General features: G+C 35.4%; 2 protein-coding genes across 3 annotated transcripts; one reads left to right on the top strand and one right to left on the bottom strand.

Moving 5' to 3' along the window:
- Positions 1-4,296: 4,296 nt before the first annotated feature.
- On the bottom strand, positions 4,297-5,256 carry LOC125496253 (uncharacterized). Its single transcript, XM_048641670.1, has one exon. It carries the CDS (start codon positions 5,254-5,256, stop codon positions 4,297-4,299), a length of 960 nt encoding a protein of 319 aa, XP_048497627.1.
- A 10,139-nt stretch (positions 5,257-15,395) lies between these two features.
- Positions 15,396-22,436, top strand: LOC104891851 (BURP domain-containing protein 17). Of its 2 annotated transcripts, none has more exons than XM_048642471.1 (4): positions 15,396-15,550; positions 18,010-18,124; positions 19,120-20,914; positions 21,809-22,436. In XM_048642471.1, exons 1-4 carry the CDS (start codon positions 15,515-15,517, stop codon positions 22,257-22,259), a joined length of 2,397 nt encoding a protein of 798 aa, XP_048498428.1. In that variant the 5' UTR covers positions 15,396-15,514; the 3' UTR covers positions 22,260-22,436. The 2 variants fall into 2 exon arrangements, with proteins under 2 accessions (XP_048498428.1, XP_057249789.1); XM_057393806.1 differs by having other exon boundaries at positions 18,010-18,118.
- The last annotated feature ends 1,844 nt before the right edge of the window (positions 22,437-24,280 follow it).

Here is a 24,280-nt window from a genome sequence, read left to right on the forward strand (position 1 = left end):
ATGGGAATTGGCCTCTTAGGGGTCTCCTTTTATATATTATGTTGTTTATGTTTGGTGGTGATCCGAGCCGACACAAGAACTAGCTAGAAACGAAATAAGCGAGTTTGAGTTAAGGTTTTTCGACATATTAATTACTTGCGTTGGCTCGAATCATCTATTTGATAAAATGGGTTAGGTATGGGTTGTAGATATTCAGCCTAAATCTGGCACAACTGATACAAATAATTAAATAGGTTGAATGATAATATGTTAACTCGTCCCAACTGATTAACATGTTTGATGTAGATGTTGTAAATTGTGATATTTTCTTGTATTGGAAAACTCTACGATTTTGCAAGTATGTGTTTAATTCTCTACTATTTTCATCCCCAATCCTACCTCACCTCCCGCCAAACCTAGACAAGTACCCATCCTAGTTAATTGGGCGGGGATGGGGTAGTCTCCTACTTGACCAACCACACTAACATCCCTACAAGAGTCTGCCTTCCAAGGCCTTTTCCCATGGCCCAGGTGTGTCTTCCACGTGTACTGGTAACCAAGCCTCCCTAGCCCTGGGAACACCCAAAAACGTGGACAATATAAGCCACACTTTGCCTGTTTCAGGGCCATTTTTCTACTTTTCAGACCTCGTCGACGTTTTTATGTCTGACATTCCTATTTCAGGGCTGTTTTCCAACTTTTCTGCGCCTATCAACGTTTTTTGACTTGGAGATTCCTAGGATCCCATGGTACCCACGGATAGCACTAGGGTGCTTTAAACCCCGTTCGTAGTCCACAAGTGCCTATCCTTTGTTCGTTTGGCACCCCCGTTGCTAGGCGTCTAAGGGTCTCCACAAACCATTGCTTGCCTTCCAAGGGATGAGAGTACCTTATAAGTACCCCAATTTTTCTTTTTTCTTTTATTTCTTTTTTGTTTCATTTTTCTTTATACTTTAGTTTTCTAGTGATTTCCCTAAGATATAGGGATTCCACTAGTACATATCCTTTTACCTCTTGAAAAATATGTACTTTTTTCCTTCTAATGTACATATATATATTACCATGATTAACTAGAAAATATATGTAACACCCCGATAATTCTCTATTTCTATAAAACACTTTTATAAATACCTTAAAGAATTACCCAGGCATTATCGCCCGTGTGATAACGTTTCGGCTTACTCAGAATTTTGCAGCGGAAAACAACTTATTAAAAATCAACTTTATTAAAACTTATGAAACCAATAGCAATGTCAGAAACTAAACACACCAACTTACTACTATTGTCTGAAAACATAAACTCCTAGAAAACAACTTAAATGGTTCTAGTAATACAAGAGCCTCTCCATTCCAGATTCCCCAATGATATGCATCTTCGAACCTGTAATGTCAATGTCGTCTCAACTCTGCTCCCCCGAAGGATCACCACAGGATCAATAGGCAAAGCCATGATCACAAACACAGACAAGCACGTAATCAGCAAAGCTGAGTACTATATATCAGACATACATAACCCTAAACATGATACTACAAAAATATAACTTGCAGGAATAAATAATAATAAAACATATAATAATCTGCAGATGACTCCTATTGAACTAGATTCTAAACTTTTATTTCTTCTTTAAATGGAATAGTTATGGGACGAGTTGTCTATACTGAAAATAGGAAATACGGTCATGACTCCGTAATCCAGAATGACCTGCGATATCGAGGAACCTTTAACTAATGAGGAAAGGTGATCAATCCAATCCTAGGAAAACCCATGGCACGCTCACCATGAATCCCAACCCTTAGTGTCCAACTCTAGACGTGCACCAGTCTAAAGTCTATAACCTATTCTCGTTTCACTTTACGTTGCATACATTTTAATACTTGTGTTGACACCAACCAAGCACATAACACATAACTAATACTCACATAAACGTCACAGAAATCCTTTTTATCTTAGAATTAACAAGTGTTCACAACTTATCAATCAAGACTCCTTTAACTTCTTTTTATTCTTTACTAACTTGCCTGTTGAACCTAGCCAACAGTAAACTGTACCTTTATATAGGTATAACTCATACTTACCAAATAAGATCCACGGTTCTTATAAGATAAATAATTAATACTCACGAATCCATGTAACACATGATTCAATCTTACTTACATTAATTCACTCACGAATTAAAACTTAAACTGGACTTATCTGCTTGCATCAAACTTCCATACAAACATTAATACTCATAAATACTACTAGTTTACATGTAGCAAACAGGCAAATAACATGTAAAACAATTCCAGTAAATCATATATATGAACAACAGAGTCCTATACATGATACTTATAAATAAAACATCCTTAGAGCATGTTTCTAAATCATATAGCACGTAGACTATGTACGTACTTTGTATAAACAAATCTGTAGGCCACTTTTACGCTCTAAAAGTCTCCTACTACGAAATCTCCGTCTAGAAAATAAAATAATGAAATAAATATACGTACTAAAAATTACAGCAACTTTAAAACGATCAAAACCCCTTAAACGTGTTTTAAAATGTTTTTACGTACAAACTTTCGTTATTTTTAATCCCTAGTATGTACAACTATTCTAGTGATTAAAAATCCTTTAAAACTCTTAAAATACTTATTTTCTGAAATTACAGCACTTATAAACTTTAATAACTCTCTTTAAAACATATAAACATGTTTAAAATCATAAATTGTTCATAGTGTATAACATACAACTATGGTTTTCTAGTAATTAAAACCCTAAAAATCCATGCTTTGATGATTAAAACTTCAATCTAAAAATAATAACAAATTTGAAAATTTATTCTTTCAATATATAATATATATGAAATCAATATATAAGAAAACAAGGAAAAGAATCAAAAGAAAAAGGAAGAAAAAGAGTGAAATACCGAAATCGCGAGAGAATTATGGCAGCAAAATCGCAAAACTTGCAGAGGCCATAACTGATAGAATAAGAATCGCAATTGAGTGATTCTTGAGCTTAAATTCAATAATTTTTGAGATCTACAACTTTCAAGAAGGAAGTTTTGGCTAAAAAGAAACGGAACTATGAGAAATCTGGCCAATCAGATTCTGGTGAGAGAAAAAAAACGGGTGAAGGGAGAGAGAGAATAGAAAGTCGAAGGAAGAGGAGAGAGAATAAAGTGTGTAGGGCAAAATTTGGGTTTTTAGGATATTTAAATAGAGGCTTTTCCTTTTGGGCTTAGGAAAAGAGATTTTAATAATTGAAACTTTGATGACTAATAAGATGGGCCCATTAGGACTCTAGTCATCAAATAATCCTGTCCCTTTTTATCACTTTTGGGCTTTCGATTCCATTAAGCTTTCTTTTCAAATATGCTTTTAATAATTAAAAATTTTATTAAAACATGCTTAATTAAAACATTACAAATTTTATTAAGCTATGAAAAATATTTTAGTTGACTTTTAAAATAGTCAACCCTTTTTAAAAGTCAAATCATTTTCCAAACTCATTTGGATTTAAATATAGCTACATAAATATTTTAATATATTTATGAAAATCCTTTAAAATTGTGGGGGATTACAATATAATTGAGGACATCCATTCATTACTGCAATAATTTGAGGTACGGTAAATAATTCCAGAAAAGACAATATAGTGGTTGATTGGATATTAAATGTAGGTCATCTAATTAACTCCAATGTATGTATCAATTGATATAAGCGAACAATCTCAAATAGCTTAATTCTATTGAGAATTCCTCTCAAGAAGAGGGTCTCCTAATAATTCTTTTCCTTACCATTTCAAAAGAAAATAATATACCACGATTAGAATGTACGTCCATCATATCCAATGTGAGGATTTTTTTTTTTTTTTTTTTGAGGGGCAATGTGAGGATTGTTAAAGAGTAACAAATAATCATGTAAAGATTCATAGATGAACATAGAATTCTAATCAAATCTCAGTTCAATTTAAAAGCCACAAACTTCCATAAAAACATTTACCCCATGAAAAAAAATGTTCATCCCTTTTCTCTACAACTTTCTCTCTCATCATCCAAAAAAAATGTTATGGCTTATGACCAAATCACAAATTCAACTCACCTAGGCACCCATGACATAAAAAAAAGTTCACGAGTTTTCTCTCTCTTCCTTTTTACTTCAAAATTATTATTTTTTGAAGTGTTTCAAAATATGGCGAAATAAATATCATTTTATAGATCTCAAAAAAATGATCATTGGTAACTTTTTTATTTTTCTAATTTGTATTTTTTGAAATATAGCCTTTTAATTTGGCAAATACATTTTTTTTTGGTGAAAAATGTAAGCCACATATTATATAGTCATATTAGAACGAGTTTTAAAATCTGCAATATAAGCCGTATTACAATAACTAGGGGGAGTTGGGAACATCCTAGTTACATTGCAACTACCATCCTTAATTCTACTTTCCTTGGCAAGCAAATCCGCAACTTGATTGTCCTTCCGGCTGCAATGCTCAATTGTCACTAGGGGGAGATCCCTCCATAACTTTCTGCATTCAAAAATAGCACTCATATATTTGTCAGCACAACTCTCATGATTATACAACAATCCTACTACATTCATGCAATCAGTAAATATAATGGCCTCAAGTAACCTAAACTGCCTAGCAATAAACAAACCCTGTTGAATGGCCATGATTTCAGCCATGACCACATCTATCGCAAAACTCCTAGTCCCGAATCCTATGATCCAAAACCCCCTCTCGTCTCTAGCCACACCCCCGGTACCCATGGGGTCCGCTAGGTGTGTGAAAGATGCATCTACATGGATGGTCGGACGAGTGGTCTGAGAAGGAGGAGGCCCCGTGCTTCGAGGGGCAAGGGAGGGTAGGACAATGGACTTTTTGGATTGAATAAGAAGAAGAGACAGCGATATGGCTTTGGGGATGATAACGTCAGCTGAAGAAGGGGAAGCCCCATTAATGCTGCAGTCATTCCTATTCTTCCATATTTCATGACATAAATATGGAAAGATGTCCGCCCACTCAATCCCTTTAAACCTTAAATCAACCTCCAAATTGTTTCGGAGCCAATCATTGAAGCATAAGAGGGGGAGGGGATCAAAACCACATGCTTTCCAGATCTCCATAGAGAACACACAATCACGGATCACATGGGCTGAATTTTCACTAGGAAGGTGACAGCGAGGACAACAGGAGTTAGGGACAATATTTCGAAGGGCAAGAAGCATTTTATGTGGGATTCGGTCTCTCCACAGGAGCCAAAAGAAATACTTTAGCTTTGGCTCCATCTTTGGCTTCCAAATCCAAGACAGGTTGACATGGGGGGAGTTAATTGTGTTACACATTTTCCCACTATTTTGTGGGCCCACTTTTCTCATGACAAATTTTTTCTTTGTTCACCAGGTGACCAATTTCTTAGTTGGTCACAATGACCAAACATATTTTGCAAGTTGTTCATGATCCATGAACTAATTTCATGTCATGATGATTGATGCTCTAATTAAAGATGAATCAGGGACTCCGCAAAGTGGTGGTAGAATGTGACAATTTGTTAGTGATTTCAACTCAGGATCGAACACTTTTTCCCTTAGTTTAGATGATAGTATTTTGCAGTTATTTTCTTACTTTGATTGTGTTGTTTGGTCTTTCATTAAATGTGTAGGTAATAAGGTTGCTCATTTGTTAGCTCATCCTCAGTCTGTTGAGATGGGTAGTGTTCACATTTGGGACGATGATTTCCCTTATTTTGTTGTGGACGTTGCTCGATCTGATCCACTTCCTTCGTTCCGAATTAAATGCAACAAATCTACTTTTACTCTATTCACACTTTTCACTGTGACTTGCTAAAATTTGTGATTTATACATGATGAAAAACATAGTCAAGTGGGACTTTGTTAGATTCGTCTCGTGACATACTTTGATAAAATGTATTTTTTATAATTTTTACTTATATGTAATTATAAATATCTGTGGTCAAATAAAATAATGTCTCAGCATACATAAAAGTGAATTTGTTGTATTTAATTCGAAACGGAGGGAGTTTTAAATTAAGCCCTTTTGTGGGTTTCCTAAAAAAAATGAAGCAAAACTACATTTAAACCAAATGATGCAAAATAAGACACCATCAGGAGAAATCTTTAAAAATCAATTATCCATCTCCTATCTATACAAATATATTAAAAGGCGTGCGAAAGAACGTCTATGTGCCACGTGGTGCTCTCCCTAGGGAGTTTTAGTTCATGTAATCCATTTACATTAAAAAAATTTAGAAATTGTATAGTATAAGATTTGATACCAAGACCTCAAGTACATATACTAAAGTCTAAACCACTAGACTAAGTTGTATTTAGTGTTATTATTATAAAGTGTTATATTAATAAATGAAATTTTTTCTTACCCGGAACATAGTCCGGGCCTAATAACTAGTTAACTAACTAAAAAGGGTGTAAAACATTCAATCTTTAATCAAATGCTGAGAAGAAATAAAAAAACTAAAGAAAAGAGGATAGTTGAGCACAACAAATGGGTAAATGGTTGCCGGCAAATAGGGGTGAAAGTTATTCGGATAAAATTCAAAATCCAATCCAATCCAATCCGAATTAGTAATTCGGATCGGATTCGAAATGTGTTCCGATTGGATACGGATTAAGATTTTTTGAAAAATTGGATTTTCGGATCGGATTGGATTGAGGGTAATTGGATCCAAAAATCCAATATAACCAAATAGTAATATGCCTTGTATTATTTATCTTGATTGGGCTTAAATGCTTAACTAATTTTTTTTTTAAAAGCATAGTCCGTAGGCTAGGAGGTGTAGCACTTCCACCCTTCCCCTAGAACCCTAACAGCACTTAATTCCTCATTTTCTAAGTCTACTAGGTTGTTGTTGTGCTTGATTTATTTCATCGAGAAACTAGAGTTTTAAAAAAATCGGATTTTCGGATCGGATCCAATTTAGAGTATGAAAATTCGGATTGGATTGGATCGGATTCAAACTCTAATTGTTTTGGATTCGGATTGGAAAATTATAATCCAAATTTTGTTTGGATCGGATTGGATTAGGCCCTAATCCAAACCGCACACCGAACTTTCACCCTACCGGCAAATGTTTGAGATGTTGCTTAAAGAAAATAAAAACTTCGTAACCATGGTTACTAGCTCTAAATTTGAGGCGAATGAATATTTTCCTGGGAATCGAGAGGTAACGCCCACCAAGTGTGTGATGAAATGCTTGAAGGCACGAGGAAACGAGTTTCAAAGTAGCCATGCAATGAGAGTTGGAGAATGTTGGAGAAGCCATTTGTAACATGGAAGTATAAATTGGCTCAAGGACAAGTTTTAACTACTACTACTAGTCTACTAGTAGTTTGTAAGATCTAGTCCTCACAAGCAATACTTTTTAAATTATTGAGCAGCAAGTGATAGCCTGGTAGAATATTGGCTTTTGGGATGATTGGATCGAGTCTCATTTTTTGTAAGGGGAATTTTTAATTTACCCCCTCCTTACAAGTGACTTTAACTTACCTATCTAAAAAAACGTATTTTTTAAATTATTAAATTAAAATTTCTTATAATTAATCAACCAAAAGGGTAGGTTCTTTTCACTTTGTCTTTGTTTTTTTTTTTTAGCCAGAAAGAAAACTAGGGAGGAACCCAAGGAACGGGCCACCCTAAAGCATCCTTACGGATGATTTGTGAAAAAGAAATATCCAAACAAGAAAAATGATAACACAGATTAGCAGTGGAATGCCCATAATGGGCCATCCAGTCCGCAGCAAAATTAGCTTCTCTAAAAATGTGTTGTATGATGACGGAATCAAACTTTTGTAAATCTAAATCAGCATCTTGAATCAAAGAATAAATAGACCATGGAATTTTCCAAATTCTTTTTATGGCTTGAATTACCGAAAGATTATCCCCTTCAATAACCAAATTTTTGACTCCCAAAAAAAGAGCACCTAGGATACCTTTCCTTAACCCCCAAGCTTCCGCAACCAAAATAGAGAGATTATCTGCAATAGAACTAGCACCACATAACAGGACCTTACCTTCCTCATCTCGTAAAACAAAACCATAAGAAGCAGCACCATCCTTAAGAACTGACCCATCAAAATTGAGCTTAACATAAGGAGCCTGAGGAGGAGACCAGGTAATGCCTGTCCTATTTGACCTAGGCCTGCTAATCACGGGACCAGGGGGACCACTCAAAAGCCTTGCCACACTAGTCCACTTACTAATAAAAGACTTAATCATCATTCCTAACGCAACTGGGGTAAAGGAATCTCGATTAAAAGAAATTTGATTCCTAGCATACCAAATAAACCACCACATTATGGCAATAGTCTACATCTTATTAGCCCCAACAGAAGAATATAAGCCGCAGACATACTCAATAAATGACGACGAGGAGCCAATACCCGGCAACGAAATCGGCACCCCAGCTAAGCACATAGATTCTATGACGTTCTTTCCAAACGGACAATCCAAGAACAAATGATGATCTGTTTCAGCAGGAGAATTGCAGAAAACACATTCTAATGGAAGAAACACATAACTACTCTCTAATCGCTTCTTAGTAGGCAAGCCATTCTGGCAGATTTTCCACATAAAAAATTTAATTTTGGGAGGAATATCCAGCCCCCAAATCCAATTATAAGAAATTTTGTCAGGGGGATTCAAACCATAGCCTTGAAGAAGGGCAACACCCGACTTAACAGAATACTCACCATTCGCAGTTAAGCCCCAGAATACCTCATCTGACACCTGATTAACAGGGACAAATATATTAGTAATAACATACATAATAGATTGTGGGACAAATTGAGCAAGCAGCTCTCTATTCCATTGACCATGTTCCAGTAGAAAATGACTAACCAAAAAATCTTCAGACCCTAACACAGGAATACACTTATTCGAAATAGGCACATTAAACGCCCAATTATCATTCCAAAAAGAAATGGCCCTTCCATCGCCCACAGACCATCTAAGGCCTTACTTAAAAAGGATTCTTAAATTCATTAGTTTACGCCATTACCAAGACACATTAGCTTTAACCTTATAAGAAAATAAACTAGCCTGCTTTAAATACTTATTATGACGGACTAACTTAACCCATAAGTTATCTGGCATTTTAATAATCTTCCAAAGAAGCTTCAATTGTAAAGCTTGATTATTAATTTTTGCTTTCCTAATACCCAGCCCACCAAACATCTTAGGTTGACACACTTTATCCCATCCAATTAGGTTGGGAGATTTAGAATCAGGGGGCTTATTCCATAAGAAATTCCTATAGGTTCTATCCAGCCCTGACAGAATAGCAGGAGGGAGAGAAAAACTTTGCATCTGGAAATTTGCCTTAGTAGCAAGATTAGATTGAAGCAAAATAGTACGCCCTGCTTGAGACAACGAATTTGCTTTTCATTTGGTTAATTGATTATTTACCTTTTCTTGAATCGGACTAAACGTGGCTTTAGTAACTTTACCACACACTATGGAACAACCTAGATAACTCCCCAGAGAGAAGGAGCTATCCATCTGGAGGATCTCCTGAAACTCAAGTAGTAACTCAGGAGAAGTATTGGTTGTGCATTGAAAAGCCGACTTATGATAATTCACCAATTGACCAGACATAGAACAATACTTATTTAGAATAGCTTTAATAGCGTAGCAACTCTCTGAACTAGCTTTTGAAAAAAATCATGGTATCATCTGCAAACGTTAGGAAAGGAATATTAACCCTCGAATGACCTAAAGTAACCCCTACTAATCTCGACCCAAGCCCACTGGCTTGAAAAAGAAGTCGAGCAAGAATTTCCGCACAAAGAATAAATATATAAGGATATAAAGGATCGCCTTGACGAATACCCCGAGAGGGAATAAACATCTCTCCAGGGATCCCATTGACTAAAACTGAGAAGGAAACAGTTGTAATGCATTGTTTTATCCAATTAACCCATTGATCACAAAAACCTAGCTTTCGAAAAGTTTCTAGAATAAAGGGTCATTCCAGTCTATCATACGCTTTTTCCATATCAAGCTTAATAGCAAGCCACCCTTCCTTACCCTTTTTGTTCTTAAATGAATGAAAAACTTCATGGGCTAATAAAATATTATCCTGAATTAATCTTTCCGGGACAAACGCCCCTTGTAGGGGATGAATAATTTTACCCAGGACTTTTTTCAGTCTGTTAGCCAAAATTTTCGAAATTATTTTATAAATGGAGGAGCAAAGACTAATTGGTCTGAAATGATTTGGATTAGAAGGGTTATCTATTTTCGGAATTAACTTAATAAACGTATGATTTACTTCTCTAAGTATTTTTCCGAAGTGAAAAAAGACTTTAACTGCCCTAACTACCGAATTACCAACCACAGACCAATACTTCTGAAAGAAAAAAGGTGTAAAACCATCCGGTCCTGGAGCTTTATCAGGGGCTAGATCAAATAATGCTTCCTTAATTTCCTCCTCAGAAATGTCCTCACATAGTTCATTGTTATCTTCTACCGATATTATGCTCTCAAGTAAATCAAAATCTACCTCTGAATTAAATATGCAATCACTATTTGATAGAAATCTATTCTTAAAAGCGGTTGTAAAACACTGTTCCACCTCCTTGGGGTGCGAAATTAAATCATTATCGGAATCTAATATAGAAGTAATAAGATTGCGATTACGCCTAATAGAAGCACACGCATGATAATATTTGGTGTTAGAATCACCCAATTTCAGATTATTAGACTTGGCTCGAATCTTCCAATATTCATTCTGAAATTCAAGTAACTTAGAATGCTTTTTTAATAGTCTATCCTGTTGTATACCGAGCGATCCAGAAATGCCTTGATCCAAAATGATAAGTTGCGGCTTATTTAATTGTTCCTCGACTATCTTAATTTGCCTATTAATATTACCAAATCTTGTGTTTACCCATTTTTTAGCATTTGATTTAAGAAGCTTGCATTTCTTTAGCAAACAATACATATTTGAGCCCGTAAATCGATGAGACCAAGATTTATAGACTAATACTTCAAAATCTTTTCTAGTAGACCATAATTTATCAAACTTAAACGGGGGGGATTTCAGAATATTAGGGTGTTGTAATTGAATAGATATAGGCTAATGATCAGACGAGGTAAATGCATGATGCTGTATTCTTGAACTAGGAAATAAATTAACCCAAGATAACGAAGCTATACCTTTGTCTAAGCGCTCGAATAAATTATTATTACTATCCCTAGACTTGCGCCAAGTATATGGATTTCCATAGAAAGGAAGCTCAATACATTCAACAGCAGCAAAGAAATTATTCATATACATTAGTCTAGCAAAACTAAAAGGAGCACCTAGTCCTTTCTTATCTTGTTGAGAACTTAACTCATTAAAATCACCCATAACTAAAAAAGGTCCACTAAGATTATTAAGAAAGACAATAAGTTCATCCCAGAAATCTTGCTTAAGGTTATAATTAGGGGGAGCATAGATAAAAATTAGAGTAAAACTAATATTTAACACCATAAGCTTTATATTACAAGCCCAAAAGCGAGAAGTTTTTTTAATAATTGACATTGAGAACGGATTAGAAGGTATATCCTTCCACAAAATCCACATACCACCTGCTAATCCTATAGAAGGAAGGTAATCATACGAAGAGAACCCACTGTGACGTATCCACCCTTCGGAAGGAGGGGAAGACACCTTAGTTTCACAGATCATCATAATAATACTAACATTATTTAATTTACAAAATGATTTGATTTCTTCCAAAATAAGAGGCCTTCTCGAATCTCGAACATTCCAAGAACTAATAATCATAGATTAACAGATGGTATAGAAAAGTACCCAAAGCTTACAGCCTGCTCCTCTTCAACTCAGAACTGGCTGAATCTGCTTCAACCATACCCTTCCTTCTTTTAGCAGAACTCGGGGAAGAGAGCTGCTCAGCAAGACTAGCCCCTTCAACCCCCATACTTTCAATATGCTTCACAATAGAATGGTCTGAGAAGATAGAATGGAAAGAGTTACCAGGCTGCGAGGAATAATCCTCACACATAACATCATCCACTGGCTCATCCATAATATACGTATCATCTTCAACATCAGAGGAGCCATGCATCTCAGCAAACAAGTCATTACCTTCAGCATCATCGAAAGGAGCATCTGGAAGCATAGCTGTAGCAAACAAATCCTCAGGGTACACCACCCTTAAAGGAATAGGGCTACATATATCAGCAGAGGGGAGAGGCTTAGGCTTAATATCCCCCAGGGGCACTGGGGAGTGCACAGCCTTGGGGAGAGCAACTTTCAGAGAGCTATTTGAAGGAAGGGGAGGGAGCACAGCACAGTTACTAGACTCATCATCAGAGGAAGAAACATCTACCACCACATTTTCTTTCATAGGACTCTAACCTTTAACATCAGCCAATGGGAGAGATAACATAGCAGTTCGAGAAACATTTTGCACATGAGTGTCTGAAATAACAACACCCTTAGCTACAGAAGCTTTAGCAGCACCAGAAAAGACTTTACCAGGAAACTTCTTTGAGCCAGAACCAAAGACAGGACCAGGGTGGCCAAGACGAGGTCTTGAAACATGCCTAAGCCTAGCCTCCACCACATTAACCTGCTCAGCTGTGGTGGAAGGCATTGCTTGCCTATTAGCATTGCCCAAAAACTCGCTAACCACTTTTTCTTCGGATTTTGCAAAATCAAAACCTTACGTTCATGCTTAGGAGGAGATAATACAGAACACAAATCAATGGTATGAGATTCACAACCACAAAAAGAGCACCCAACCGAGAAATCCTCGTACCAAATGAGATACCCACAGTCAACACCACCAGCTCGTTTTATTTCAGCATACTCAACAAGAGGGACAGTGATGTCTACTCTAACACAAGCACGAGCAAACCTTATTTTATGCCTTAAAAGGGACCTAGCATCTAGTTTAATCAAAGACCCAACAAAATTTGCAGCTAACAAATTAGCAACAGACTCAAAGTTCAGCAGTTCAGTAGGAAAGCGAGGAATTCTTACCCAAAGATCAACATACTTAATCTCTTCCACAAAGGGATCAAAATGAGCCCTCCATGGATAGATAACAAACAGCTCACCCATAACATGCCATGGTCTTTCAGACCAGACAAGAAATAGGTCACCAGGATTAGCAAAGCGAATTAGAACCCAATGATTCCCCATATCAAGAAAATCAACATCACCTTTGCAAAAACTCCAATCAGCCCTTGTTCTAGAAATAATAGTTCTAAGATCAATCGGTTCGCCCAACATTTTACCCACCAGACAAGACTGAGATAAATCAACAATATCACGTTGTACCTGGGGGAGGTCATCTAGCACAATGACCTCAGGAAAAGAGGGAGGACCAGGGGGATCAAGAGACACTGCATGAAGCACATCAGCACTAGGCACACCAACAGGACCATGATCAATAGGGTTACCATTATCATCACCAGGGTTAGAAACAACAGGGACAGAATTAAGTACCACATCTTTGAAAGAAGGAGACGCCATGAATATACTTATCAAAAGACAAATAAGAAGGATGAAAGGAAGAGAAACAACTAAGCACAACTCAGTAATACATAATGTAAGAAGAAAGTTTGAGTGATAATAACCAATTACCAGAAATAATTCCAATTTATAGCAAGCGAAAGATCTTACTTTGAGATGGTAAATGTACCTTAGTGCAGAGTTATCAATGTAAAATCTCATCGCATTAAATGCTAAATCCAAACTTATGAACAAACACCCAAAAGCAGCACGCCAAATGAAAGCACTAGGAGAGTGAAAACCATCCCAGAGAAACGAAATGATGAAAGGAAAACAAAAAAAATTTATGAACTCTCTCTCTCAGCACGGGAATTAAATGACCCATCAAATCCCCAATTTTTCCATCCCTAACCCTAACCCTAACCCTAAATTTGTACTTGAACCCCAGAAATTGAGTCCACGTCATCACAAAAGGAAGACAAATCACCACTCTAATACACTTAAATTGCATGCTTAAGCAACAACTATAGATATAGCCCTGCCAACATTTAGGGTTATAATTACCCTGCAAATTAACACCATCCGGATGCTTAATGAACTGACAGAAGAGAGAAAGCGTATTAACTATAGCTTTGGACAATCGCAAACCTACAATTAAGGCTAATTGCAGAACTTGAGTAAGAAATTTGCATTCATGGTTGAGATTTGGAGCAAAGAGATTACAAAATTGATTTGGGGATTTTTTCTTTTGGACTAGGGTTTTGCGGGCTAGGGGGCTAGGGAGAAAATGCTGAGAGCTTCTCTCTTTCACTTTGTCTTTGTTAAAGTTATTAAACTGAATCTTTCTAAACTAGTCTGAACTTATTTGAACTTATATAAACTAATTTGATCTAATTAAAACTTTGTTAATAAGATGCTAGAACTTATTTGGACTTTTATGAATTTATTAGAACTTATTGAACTTGAAACCTATTTCTATTACAGTGAAGAACACGTATATCTAAGCCGGTTGAGACGTGTTGGGATCCTAATGGATGGTCCAAATCTTAAATCAAGGATTGGAAATGCATAAAGGAGGAAAACTATGCAAAGTTATTATTATTTTTTAACTTAATTAAGTGTTATCATGTGAAAATAAGAAATGAACGGAAAGAAAGAAAAAAGATCCTAATACAATAGGATTCAATCAACGACAACTTGAACTACAATCAATGAGTCACCTTAATTACCTGAAAGCATAAGAGTATTGTATAATACTTAATTCCATTGCATTGTCTTTTATTATTTATCCGTTTTTTTAGATTGTGACTTCTTTGTTTATCCAATCCTTATTTGGAATAATGAGACTATTTATTATATTTTTCATTATTTATCCACCAATTAATAGACGCTTTCAGTGAAAAAATGAATATAAAAAATATTTATATAAATGAAAATGTGAAACTCACGTCTATCACCTTATATTGGTACCAAATGCATATTCTTGTAATTGATACACAAAAAAGTAAATTTAATTAGTATTCAAATCTCTTTTAAATGGTACCATCTTCATTTAGGTATCAACTAGTTATTAGACCCGGGCTATGTACCGGGTAAGAAAAAATTTCATTTATTAATATAACACTTTATGATAATAACACTAAAAACAACTTAGTCTAGTGGTTAAGACTTTAGTATATGTACTTGAGATCTTGGGATCAAATCCTATAATACATAACTTCTAAATTTTTTCCCTGCAGAGAGCGCCACGTGACACATAGACTTTGATCTTTCGCACGCGTTTTAATATATTTGTATAGATCGAATTTTTCTTCTTGTTTGGTATCAATAATTAAAGTATTTGTTACTACCTACCCTACAAAAAAAGTATTTAATTTGTTACTAATGTGGGTGACAGATGCAAACTCGCACATCCCGCGAATAAACGTCCACTTTCTCTATAAATACTCCTGCCTGCCTATTGCCTAGCTAGCTCCTTAACCACATCTCCCTTCTCAGTTCTCACTCTTCTCTTCAGTTCATTGATTTTCCTGCCAAACATAATGCATTTCCGACTGCAATCACATGCATTTTTTTTGGTAAGCTCGCTCTTCTCCATGCATGTGCATGCATGTATACGTTTGCTTAAAAAAAAGTCTTAAGCTTTTTTCTTTTTTCCTTTTTTTCATGTTTTTTGTTTTATTTTTCTTTTGATCCTCCACTTTATAGATTCTCTACTTATCCTGTCAAAAAAAAGCTTCTCTACTTTGTATTTTTAAAACTTTTTTTTCTCTCCTTTTGTTTTTTTATTACTATACCTTATGTTTTTATTCTTGATTTTATTTTTCTTTTGATCCTTCATTTTATAGCTTCCTTACCTTGTATTTTTTTTTAACTTTTTTTTCCCTCCCTTTGTTTTTTATTACTACAACTTATGTTTTTATTTTTGGTTTTTTTTTTTTATCCTCCGTCTTCTAGCTTCGCTTCTTCACAAATATTCCACTCCCACCAAGTACTAATGTATTAATAGGAAATGAATCTAATTTAATTTCCCTTTTCGTCCAAATAACTTGCTCAAGCAATCAATTATTGATAGCATTATTAATCTATTAGCCAAACTATATTACAAAGACCGAACTATTGGTGAGTCGTTAATTATTAACAGCATTAAGGATTTTTTAGTCAAACTTATATAAGTTTTTTTAACGCCTTTAAGTATATATAAGTATTAATAGTAAAATTTAGCTGCACGTTTCGCGTGCATATAAGACCATTTTTTTGTTCTAAGTTTAAACAAGTTCGAATCCACGTTGTTCAAGTCCTGGATCTGCCACTGATATATACATGCATGCAAAGCTCGCTTTAGTAAATATATATAATTTGTATGTCACAAGACACACTCACGGCTTTAAGTTTGTATATCACTGACTTTAAGTTTGTAAAGTAAGATCATACTCTACTAAGTAATAAGTTTACTTTAATAAAAAGTTTAAATTAAATCTCTTGTTCTTTTCATAATCTGAATTTTGCCGGTTAAATTGGGCTTGAGTGACACATGTCAGCTGTTTTGATCTAGTAACACATTTCTCCTTAGCTATGTTACTCCGACCTCTTCCACCTCGAGTGTCGTCGCGTGTCTACTCGACACGACGCCAGGGGCGGCTTTTAGCATGTTCAACATGTTCCATGGAACAGGGCCCCAAAATAGAGAAAGTTCAAGTAGTAAAAAGAAAAAAAATTTATCTACTTATTTGGACTAATTTTTTTCATAATATGATTATATGAAGTATGGATGACCTACTACATTATTGAATTCTTCAAATATGAGATTGCACAGGGCCTCTATATAGTTCGAGACGGGCCTGCACGACGCGTGACACGCCTGGAAATGGTGTCCATCTACAAAGTGTCGACAATCAAGTGTCGAGGTTGACAAAGGAGAGAATTTTAGATTTAGGGTTCAAATGATAAACCTTAGATCTGAAAATTGGAAATATATATAATTCACCAAATCAAGAGTTCAATTGTTGGTCGGGGCTTTTATTGAGGAGGATGAGTCGAATCGATTGGAGTTACTTATAATTTATAAGTGTTGGAATGCCGAAAATCTTTTCCGACGTGAGCAAGCGGACACTGGTCATATTTTCTGTTTCTCGACTGATTTGAGTAATGAGTTGGTGGGTGAATTTTATTTTTAAATAGTTACTGGGTGAGTGAGACTCTTATTAAATAAATTAAAGTTACTCTCCTCTAACTTTCTCTTTCTTACTTTTTTGACTTCTTCATTTAGTGTCCTTCACTTTTTCAAGTAAGTTATATGCTGATTTTCAAGAAAGTAAAAGCTTAGAGTATACACAATGGTTGATCCAAAAATTTGGATCCCAAGATTAAAAAAAAGTGACAAAGAAAGGGAAATAAAAAAGTTTCAACGTTATCTATATTTTATAGGAAGAAACTGATTCTTATAATCGATTTTTTGTTAGAACTTGATACTTAATTACTAAGATAATAATTATTATTTTTTCGAAAAAATAAAGTGTCGGGAAATTTTTTTCTGACACTTCAATTGATAGACGTGTCGAGAAAATTGATCAAAACACTCTATTAACCGTGTCAGAGTATCGGCTTAATTTTTGGAGTGTTGGATCCTCTGATCCTTACTCGGATACAACACTTGTATCCATGTTGGAGTAACATAGCTTTTGCAAGTTATATTAGGGAAGACTTAATTCCAATTCATATGAGAAAAAAATAAGATTAATACATATAAGTTGAAGAAAACAAAACCTTATTGTGACACCTGAGACGTGGAAGCATTGAATAATCAAAACTGCTTAATAGTTTAAGGATTTTTTGACGTACATGCATGAAGATGGGAGAGTTTTAGTTGTAACTGGATTGAGTCCCTGGTGTCAAGAAGATAAACCGTACCCATAATATAATACAATATTATTATTGTTGATTCATCTATGATAATTTTTTCTTTGTATCATAACTAATCTATAATACATTATTAATCAAATAATTATTGCATCTTGTTCCCCGTGTATTTTTTCAGCTTGCTTTTCTAGCATTTTATGCATCAAGTTGCGAGCAAGAGGACTACTGGAGGATGAAGTTACCAAAAGTCCCCATGCCGCAAGCTATCAAGGAAAATCTACTCCACGGTAATGGTGAATTACTACCTCCGTTTTTTTATTGTTACACTTTGACATTTTACACTGTTCAGTATTCACAAATTTTACTTTGACCATCATTTGTGATTTATACGTGAATAAAAACATAATCATGTGAAATCTTATTAGATTCGTTTTAATATATATGTATTTTATTAATATGCATATTTTTTTAATATTTACAAATACAAAATTAGAAATAAATATTCTCAAAGTTTTGTATTAATATGCGTAAAAAGGTGTAGGTGTAACTATTAAAAAACTAGAAAGGTATTATATTATTTATATATATAGCCTGCTTTTCAACTTTGTTTTATTTCCTAAATTATCTCACTTGTTTTCTTTTCCTAAGTTATCTCACTTGTTTTCTTTTCCTTTTTTTCCTTTCAATGAGCTGGGGTATTAGAATCATCAAATTCAGCCTGATTAGTCCACCTAGTAGGTGAGTCATGGGTAATATAAGTAAAATCTGGTCTCAAATCTTTAGACCCTAGGCCCATTTGTTATTGAATCTGGTCTTTCAGTTTTTAGTATTCAACTGAAATATGGAAACCAAAGACTTAAGGTTGTTTAGTAAATGTCTTTAGGTGACTGACTTAGCTTCAGACAGCAAGAGATATGTTTGCTACGTAAATAACTTTTTGGTTGACTGAAATGCAAACTTAGCTTAACTTAAACATTAGTCAATTAATATATACCTCGTTATATAATACTCACCTCCAATTTTTATTAGTTTACCCGTATTCTTTTTTAGAATGTCCCCTATTAGTTTACACATTTCTTTTGTTTCTATTTTTGGAATGTTCCCACTAACTTTCCATGACACCCATTCAACTTTAATATAAATTAATTCTTTTTCTTTCTTTCTATGCCCCACAACACTATTTTTCCTAAAATTTTGTGCAAAAGAAACATGTAAACTAATAAACACAAGAGGAGTAGTTTATGTGGTGATTCTTTTTCCTTAATTGTTTTTCCCCACTTTGAATCAGCTATTGAGCCAATTACAATAAACACCAAGGAGAAAATGGCTAATTTCGACAAGCCTTACACCGCCAAGAATGATAAAGTTGTTGCTAGTGAAAACCAACCTTGGACTGTTGCTGCTTGGCGTTACAATCCAGACACTGATGCTACTGCAGTTGAGCCAGTTAGTCATGATGTGGCCAACACCAACGTCGTCACTACCAAGAAGGATAAAACTGTTGCTAGTGAAAATCAGCCTTGGACTGTTTCTGCTTGGCGTTACAATCCAAAAACTGGTGCGAATGAAGTTGAGCCAGTTAGTCATGATGTGGCCACCACCAACGCCTTCACCACCAAGAAGGATAAAACTGTTGCTAGTGAAAATCAGCCTTGGACTGTTTCTGCTTGGCGTTACAATTCAGAAACTGATGCTAATGCAGTTGAGCCAGTTAGTCATGATGTGGCCACCACCAACGCTGTCACCACCAAGAAGGATAAAACTGTTGCTAGTGAAAATCAGCCTTGGACTGTTTCTGCTTGGCGTTACAATCCAAAAACTGGTGCGAATGAAGTTGAGCCAGTTAGTCATGATGTGGCCACCACCAACGCCTTCACCACCAAGAAGGATAAAACTATTGCTAGTGAAAATCAACCTTGGACTGTTTCTGCTTGGCGTTACAATCCAGAAACTGATGCTAATGCAGTTGAGCCAGTTAGTCATGATGTGGCCACCACCAACGCCGTCACCATCAAGAAGGATAAAACTATTGCTATTGAAAATCAGCCTTGGACTATTTCTGCTTGGCGTTACAATCCAGAAACTGTAGCTAATGCAGTTGAGCCAGTTAGTCATGATGTGGCCACCACCAACGCCGTCACCATCAAGAAGGATAAAATTGTTGCTAGTGAAAATCAGCCTTGGACTGTTTCTGCTTGGCGTTACAATCCAGAAACTGATGCTAATGTAGTTGAGCCAGTTAGTCATGATGTGGCCACCACCAACGCTGTCACCACCAAGAAGGATAAAACTGTTGCTAGTGAAAATCAGCCTTGGACTGTTTCTGCTTGGCGTTACAATTCAGAAACTGATGCTAATGCAGTTGAGCCAGTTAGTCATGATGTGGCCACCACCAACGTTGTCACCACCAAGAAGGATAAAATTGCTGCTAGTGAAAATCAGCCTTGGACTGTTTCTGCATGGCGTTACAATCCAGAAACTGATGCTAATGCAGTTGAGCCAGTTAGTCATGATGTGGCCACCACCAACGTCGTCACCACCAAGAAGGATAAAACTTTTGCTAGTGAAAATCAGCCTTGGACTGTTTCCGCTTGGCGTTACAATCCAGACACTAATGCTAATGCAGTTGAGCCAGTTAGTGATGCGGCCACCACCAACACTGTCACCACCAAGAAGGATAAAACTGTTGCTAGTGAAAATCAGCCTTGGACTGTTGCTGCTTGGCGTTACAATCCAGACAACATCAATGAGAAAAATTCTATAAAAGCTTCACATAATCATCATCATTTCATACACAATGCAAACTCAAAGGATTCTGAGGTGAAGGAAGAAAACTTAGGCGGGTCAGTATTTTTCGTGGAGGAAAGTTTGCGTCTTGGAATGAAGTTGAAGCATGATTTTCAAAAGACTAAAAAACGTCCTTGTTTGCCGAAAAAAATTGCTCAATCTATCCCTTTTTCAGTAGATAAAGTTGCAGAAATTCTTAACTTGTTTTCGATAAAGTCTGAATCTGCAGAAGCAACAGCGATAAGGGAGACTCTTGGTATATGTTTGCAAAGACCAAAGGTGAAGAAAGAAAATAGGTAATATCCTACGTTTACATTTACGTAGCTCTATCTTTACTATTTATCTCTATTATATCAAATTAATAATTAAGTAGATTCTTAATAAAATTATAAGCAAAACAAATGAAAAAGACATAATCACTTATAAAAGTGTTTGGATCCTCTAGAACTTCCCAGTTCCTCTATAAATTGACTTAATTATTCAAAGTTGGACGAGCTTTCAATTGACTTATTGAAGCATTTTAATGTTGGTATAATAGTTGATAGTTATAGTTAGTGAAATGTAGGGAATTTATAAGTTGTCAAGGTGGGACTTGGGAGTGAGTAACATTTTCTATTATTGATCAAGTTCCTTATAATTTGCTATATATTTAGGCCCAAAATATAGAGAATGAGACAAGTAAAATTGGAAACCAGTGAAACTAATATATATATGACAGAGGGAGCATAGTTTTTCGTCATAAAACTTTTAAAATCAAAATTTTGAAATTAGAGTTCTGATTTTAAGATTTTTACTTCATAGTAGCTAGTATTCCAAAGTAATATGAGAAGTTTCTTTCAAACAAAACTAGCTCAAAATATATTTTTGTAAGTCTTAGATTTGATCGTCTGATAAAACCATTTTTGTCAGGCCTTCAACTAATAAAGTAAAAAGTAGTAAAAGTGACCAAAAACACGGAAAATAGGTTAACTAGTTGGATTTTAACTATTTAACTCGTTCCTTTTTTTTTGTAACTTTCACTACTTTTTGCTTAACTTATTAATGGTCTGATCGTTGGATCCAAGTTTCTTCCATCTACAATAATATTAGAGCTAGACTTTATAGCAATAAATAATGTTTGATCATGTACGCATCAACCTTATAATTTAATAAATTAATTTTATATCAAATTATGCATATCTATATGACAGGACTTGTGCACAATCCATGGAGGATATTGTAGATTTTGTTGTAAAGGAGTTAGGGACAAATGATGTTCAATTAAGAATGATGAGGAACAACATTGAGGTAGCTCATGGCATACAAGATTATGTGGTAACAAAGGTGAAGAAGTTGGTTGTACCAGGCAATACAGCAGCAGCATGCCATAGGATGGTCTACCCTTATGTTGTGTACTATTGTCACCACCAACAAGACATTGGTCATTACGACATCACTTTAGTTAGCCCAACCTCCGGTAACGCCATCCAGACCACCGCCGTTTGTCACTACGACACATACGCTTGGCAACCAGATGTCGAAGCCCTTCGATACCTCGGAATCCGTCCGGGCGATGCCCCAGTTTGTCACTTCTCTGCCATTAACGACATGTTTTGGAGTATCAAACCAACTCACTCCAAGTATCTCGACATGGCTCAGTAAAGAGAGTCATATAATCATATGAGTCATGACGTTGTTTCTATGCTATCCTACTTGTATCTTGTAACATAAATAAAAGCCTGGTTTGCAGGTTGATGGTACATGGTATTATTATCCAATATCCATGCAAGCTACCTGCGTTGTTGACTCTATTTGTATAATTAAATCATTTCATATGAATGTCCTGAACTCCTTAGTGATGTACCTTTTGGGTTATGCATAGTGATAGAGAATATTTTCCAAATATTTAGGGATATAATTAGTTGTTAACCGGGATCATCATTAGTGGATCTAGGAATTTCAATTTGGGGTACGGGTAGACAACAAACACTAAGATAGAGGGAGAAAATTGTTCAATACATTAGTGTGTGGCGGGTCTAAGAATTAAACCACATGAGTTCGAAATCGTTTGGAAAATATGACGATCGTTAATTGATAATATTTAATTTTCAATAATTAATTCAAATTTCAACTAAATTACAACTGATAACAAAAGGAGTAAACTTACTGGATTACATGTTCTTATTTTCTTAATTAATTATAAGTAGTTTTACAGATCACACAGGTTAAAAAATATCCTATCAAATTGAAGTTATTATCAAATACGAACCGATTAGCATTAATAACATGAATACATGATCAATCATATGACATTCCAATGACATGGCAATTGTCTTACACATCTTTAGACATTATAAGATATATAGAGAGAGACTATAGTTACAGAATTATGGACTATAAAAGTAATGAAAATCTCATGTGGATATATTTTTTCCTACCTATAAATCACAGACGATGGTCAATACAGAGTGTGTGATGAGTATAGTACAAAATATAATAATTATAACAAGGGAAATATTAGTAACTTAGAAACTGAAAACTGAAATCAAATGGGAGAAAAAATTCAGAGCTAAAGTATCAAAGGAGAAACATTCAAAATATTAAAAAGGAAAGAAATTGAAAAAAAAAGAGATGGCTGCAAAGTGCAAATAGTCTGTTGGCTCCAAAAAAAAGATCGGGTGATAGAATTTGAAACCAAAAAATTAAAAGTCCACCAGGATTCAAACACGCGTCTTTAAAGAGGATAGAGAACCTATAGATTAATTGGTTAGTGCATTTGTCATTCTAATCAGATGTTGTAGATTCGAGTCTTAACACACACACAATTTTATTATTTATTTTGTGTCACTTGGTTGGGGTCGAGGTTCGAACACAAGTGGTAACATGTCAAATTTTTGTCTATATATATAGTTTAATTACATGGGTTATATTTATATAATTATATCCTTCTACTTCTATACAATTGATCACATACATTGGTGTTGATTGGGGTGGATATCTTGACACTCGTCATTCTACTTCGAGATATTGTTGCTTTTTAGGGGATAACCTTATTTCATGATCAATCAAGCGTCAAGCAACTCGTGGCAAGCCTAGGGGTGATAATGAGCCTGGCAAGCTCGCGAGCAGCTCGGCTCGGCTCGGTCAAAGCTCGGCTCGAAACTTAAACGAGCCGAGCCGAGCTAGTAGCTCGTGAATAGCTCGATTATTATTTTATACTAAAAAAATATTTTACATTAAAAAATTATTTATTTTTAAAAAATTATTTATATATATCAAAAATTATATTAAATATTTCTTTTAAGATATTAACTAAGGTATATAATAGAAGAAAGATGATAAAAAAAAGGTAAAAACAGTTAAAAAGAAAAAGAAAACAAAAAAGATAGATAAGAGCCTGAGCCTAATCGAGCTCACGAGCCGAGCCTGAGCCTAATCGAGCTCACGAGCCGAGCTCGAGCTGCAAATTCTAATCACGAGCTCGAGCCAAGCTCAACGAGCCGAATCGAGCCCATGAAAAGTTAAATGAGCTCAAGTCGAGTCTAGTGCTATTCGAGCTCGGCTCGCTCGATAAGCACCCCTAGGCAAGCCCACAAAGTGGACAACGGGCCGGGTTTGGCCCAAACCGTGTCGGCTCGTGTGCTGGATCGACCCATGCCCACCTCTAGACACTACCCTCAAAC

This window comes from Beta vulgaris, chromosome 4 (genome assembly GCF_026745355.1).
Source record: "Beta vulgaris subsp. vulgaris cultivar EL10 chromosome 4, EL10.2, whole genome shotgun sequence".
Taxonomy (NCBI): Eukaryota; Viridiplantae; Streptophyta; class Magnoliopsida; order Caryophyllales; family Amaranthaceae; genus Beta; species Beta vulgaris.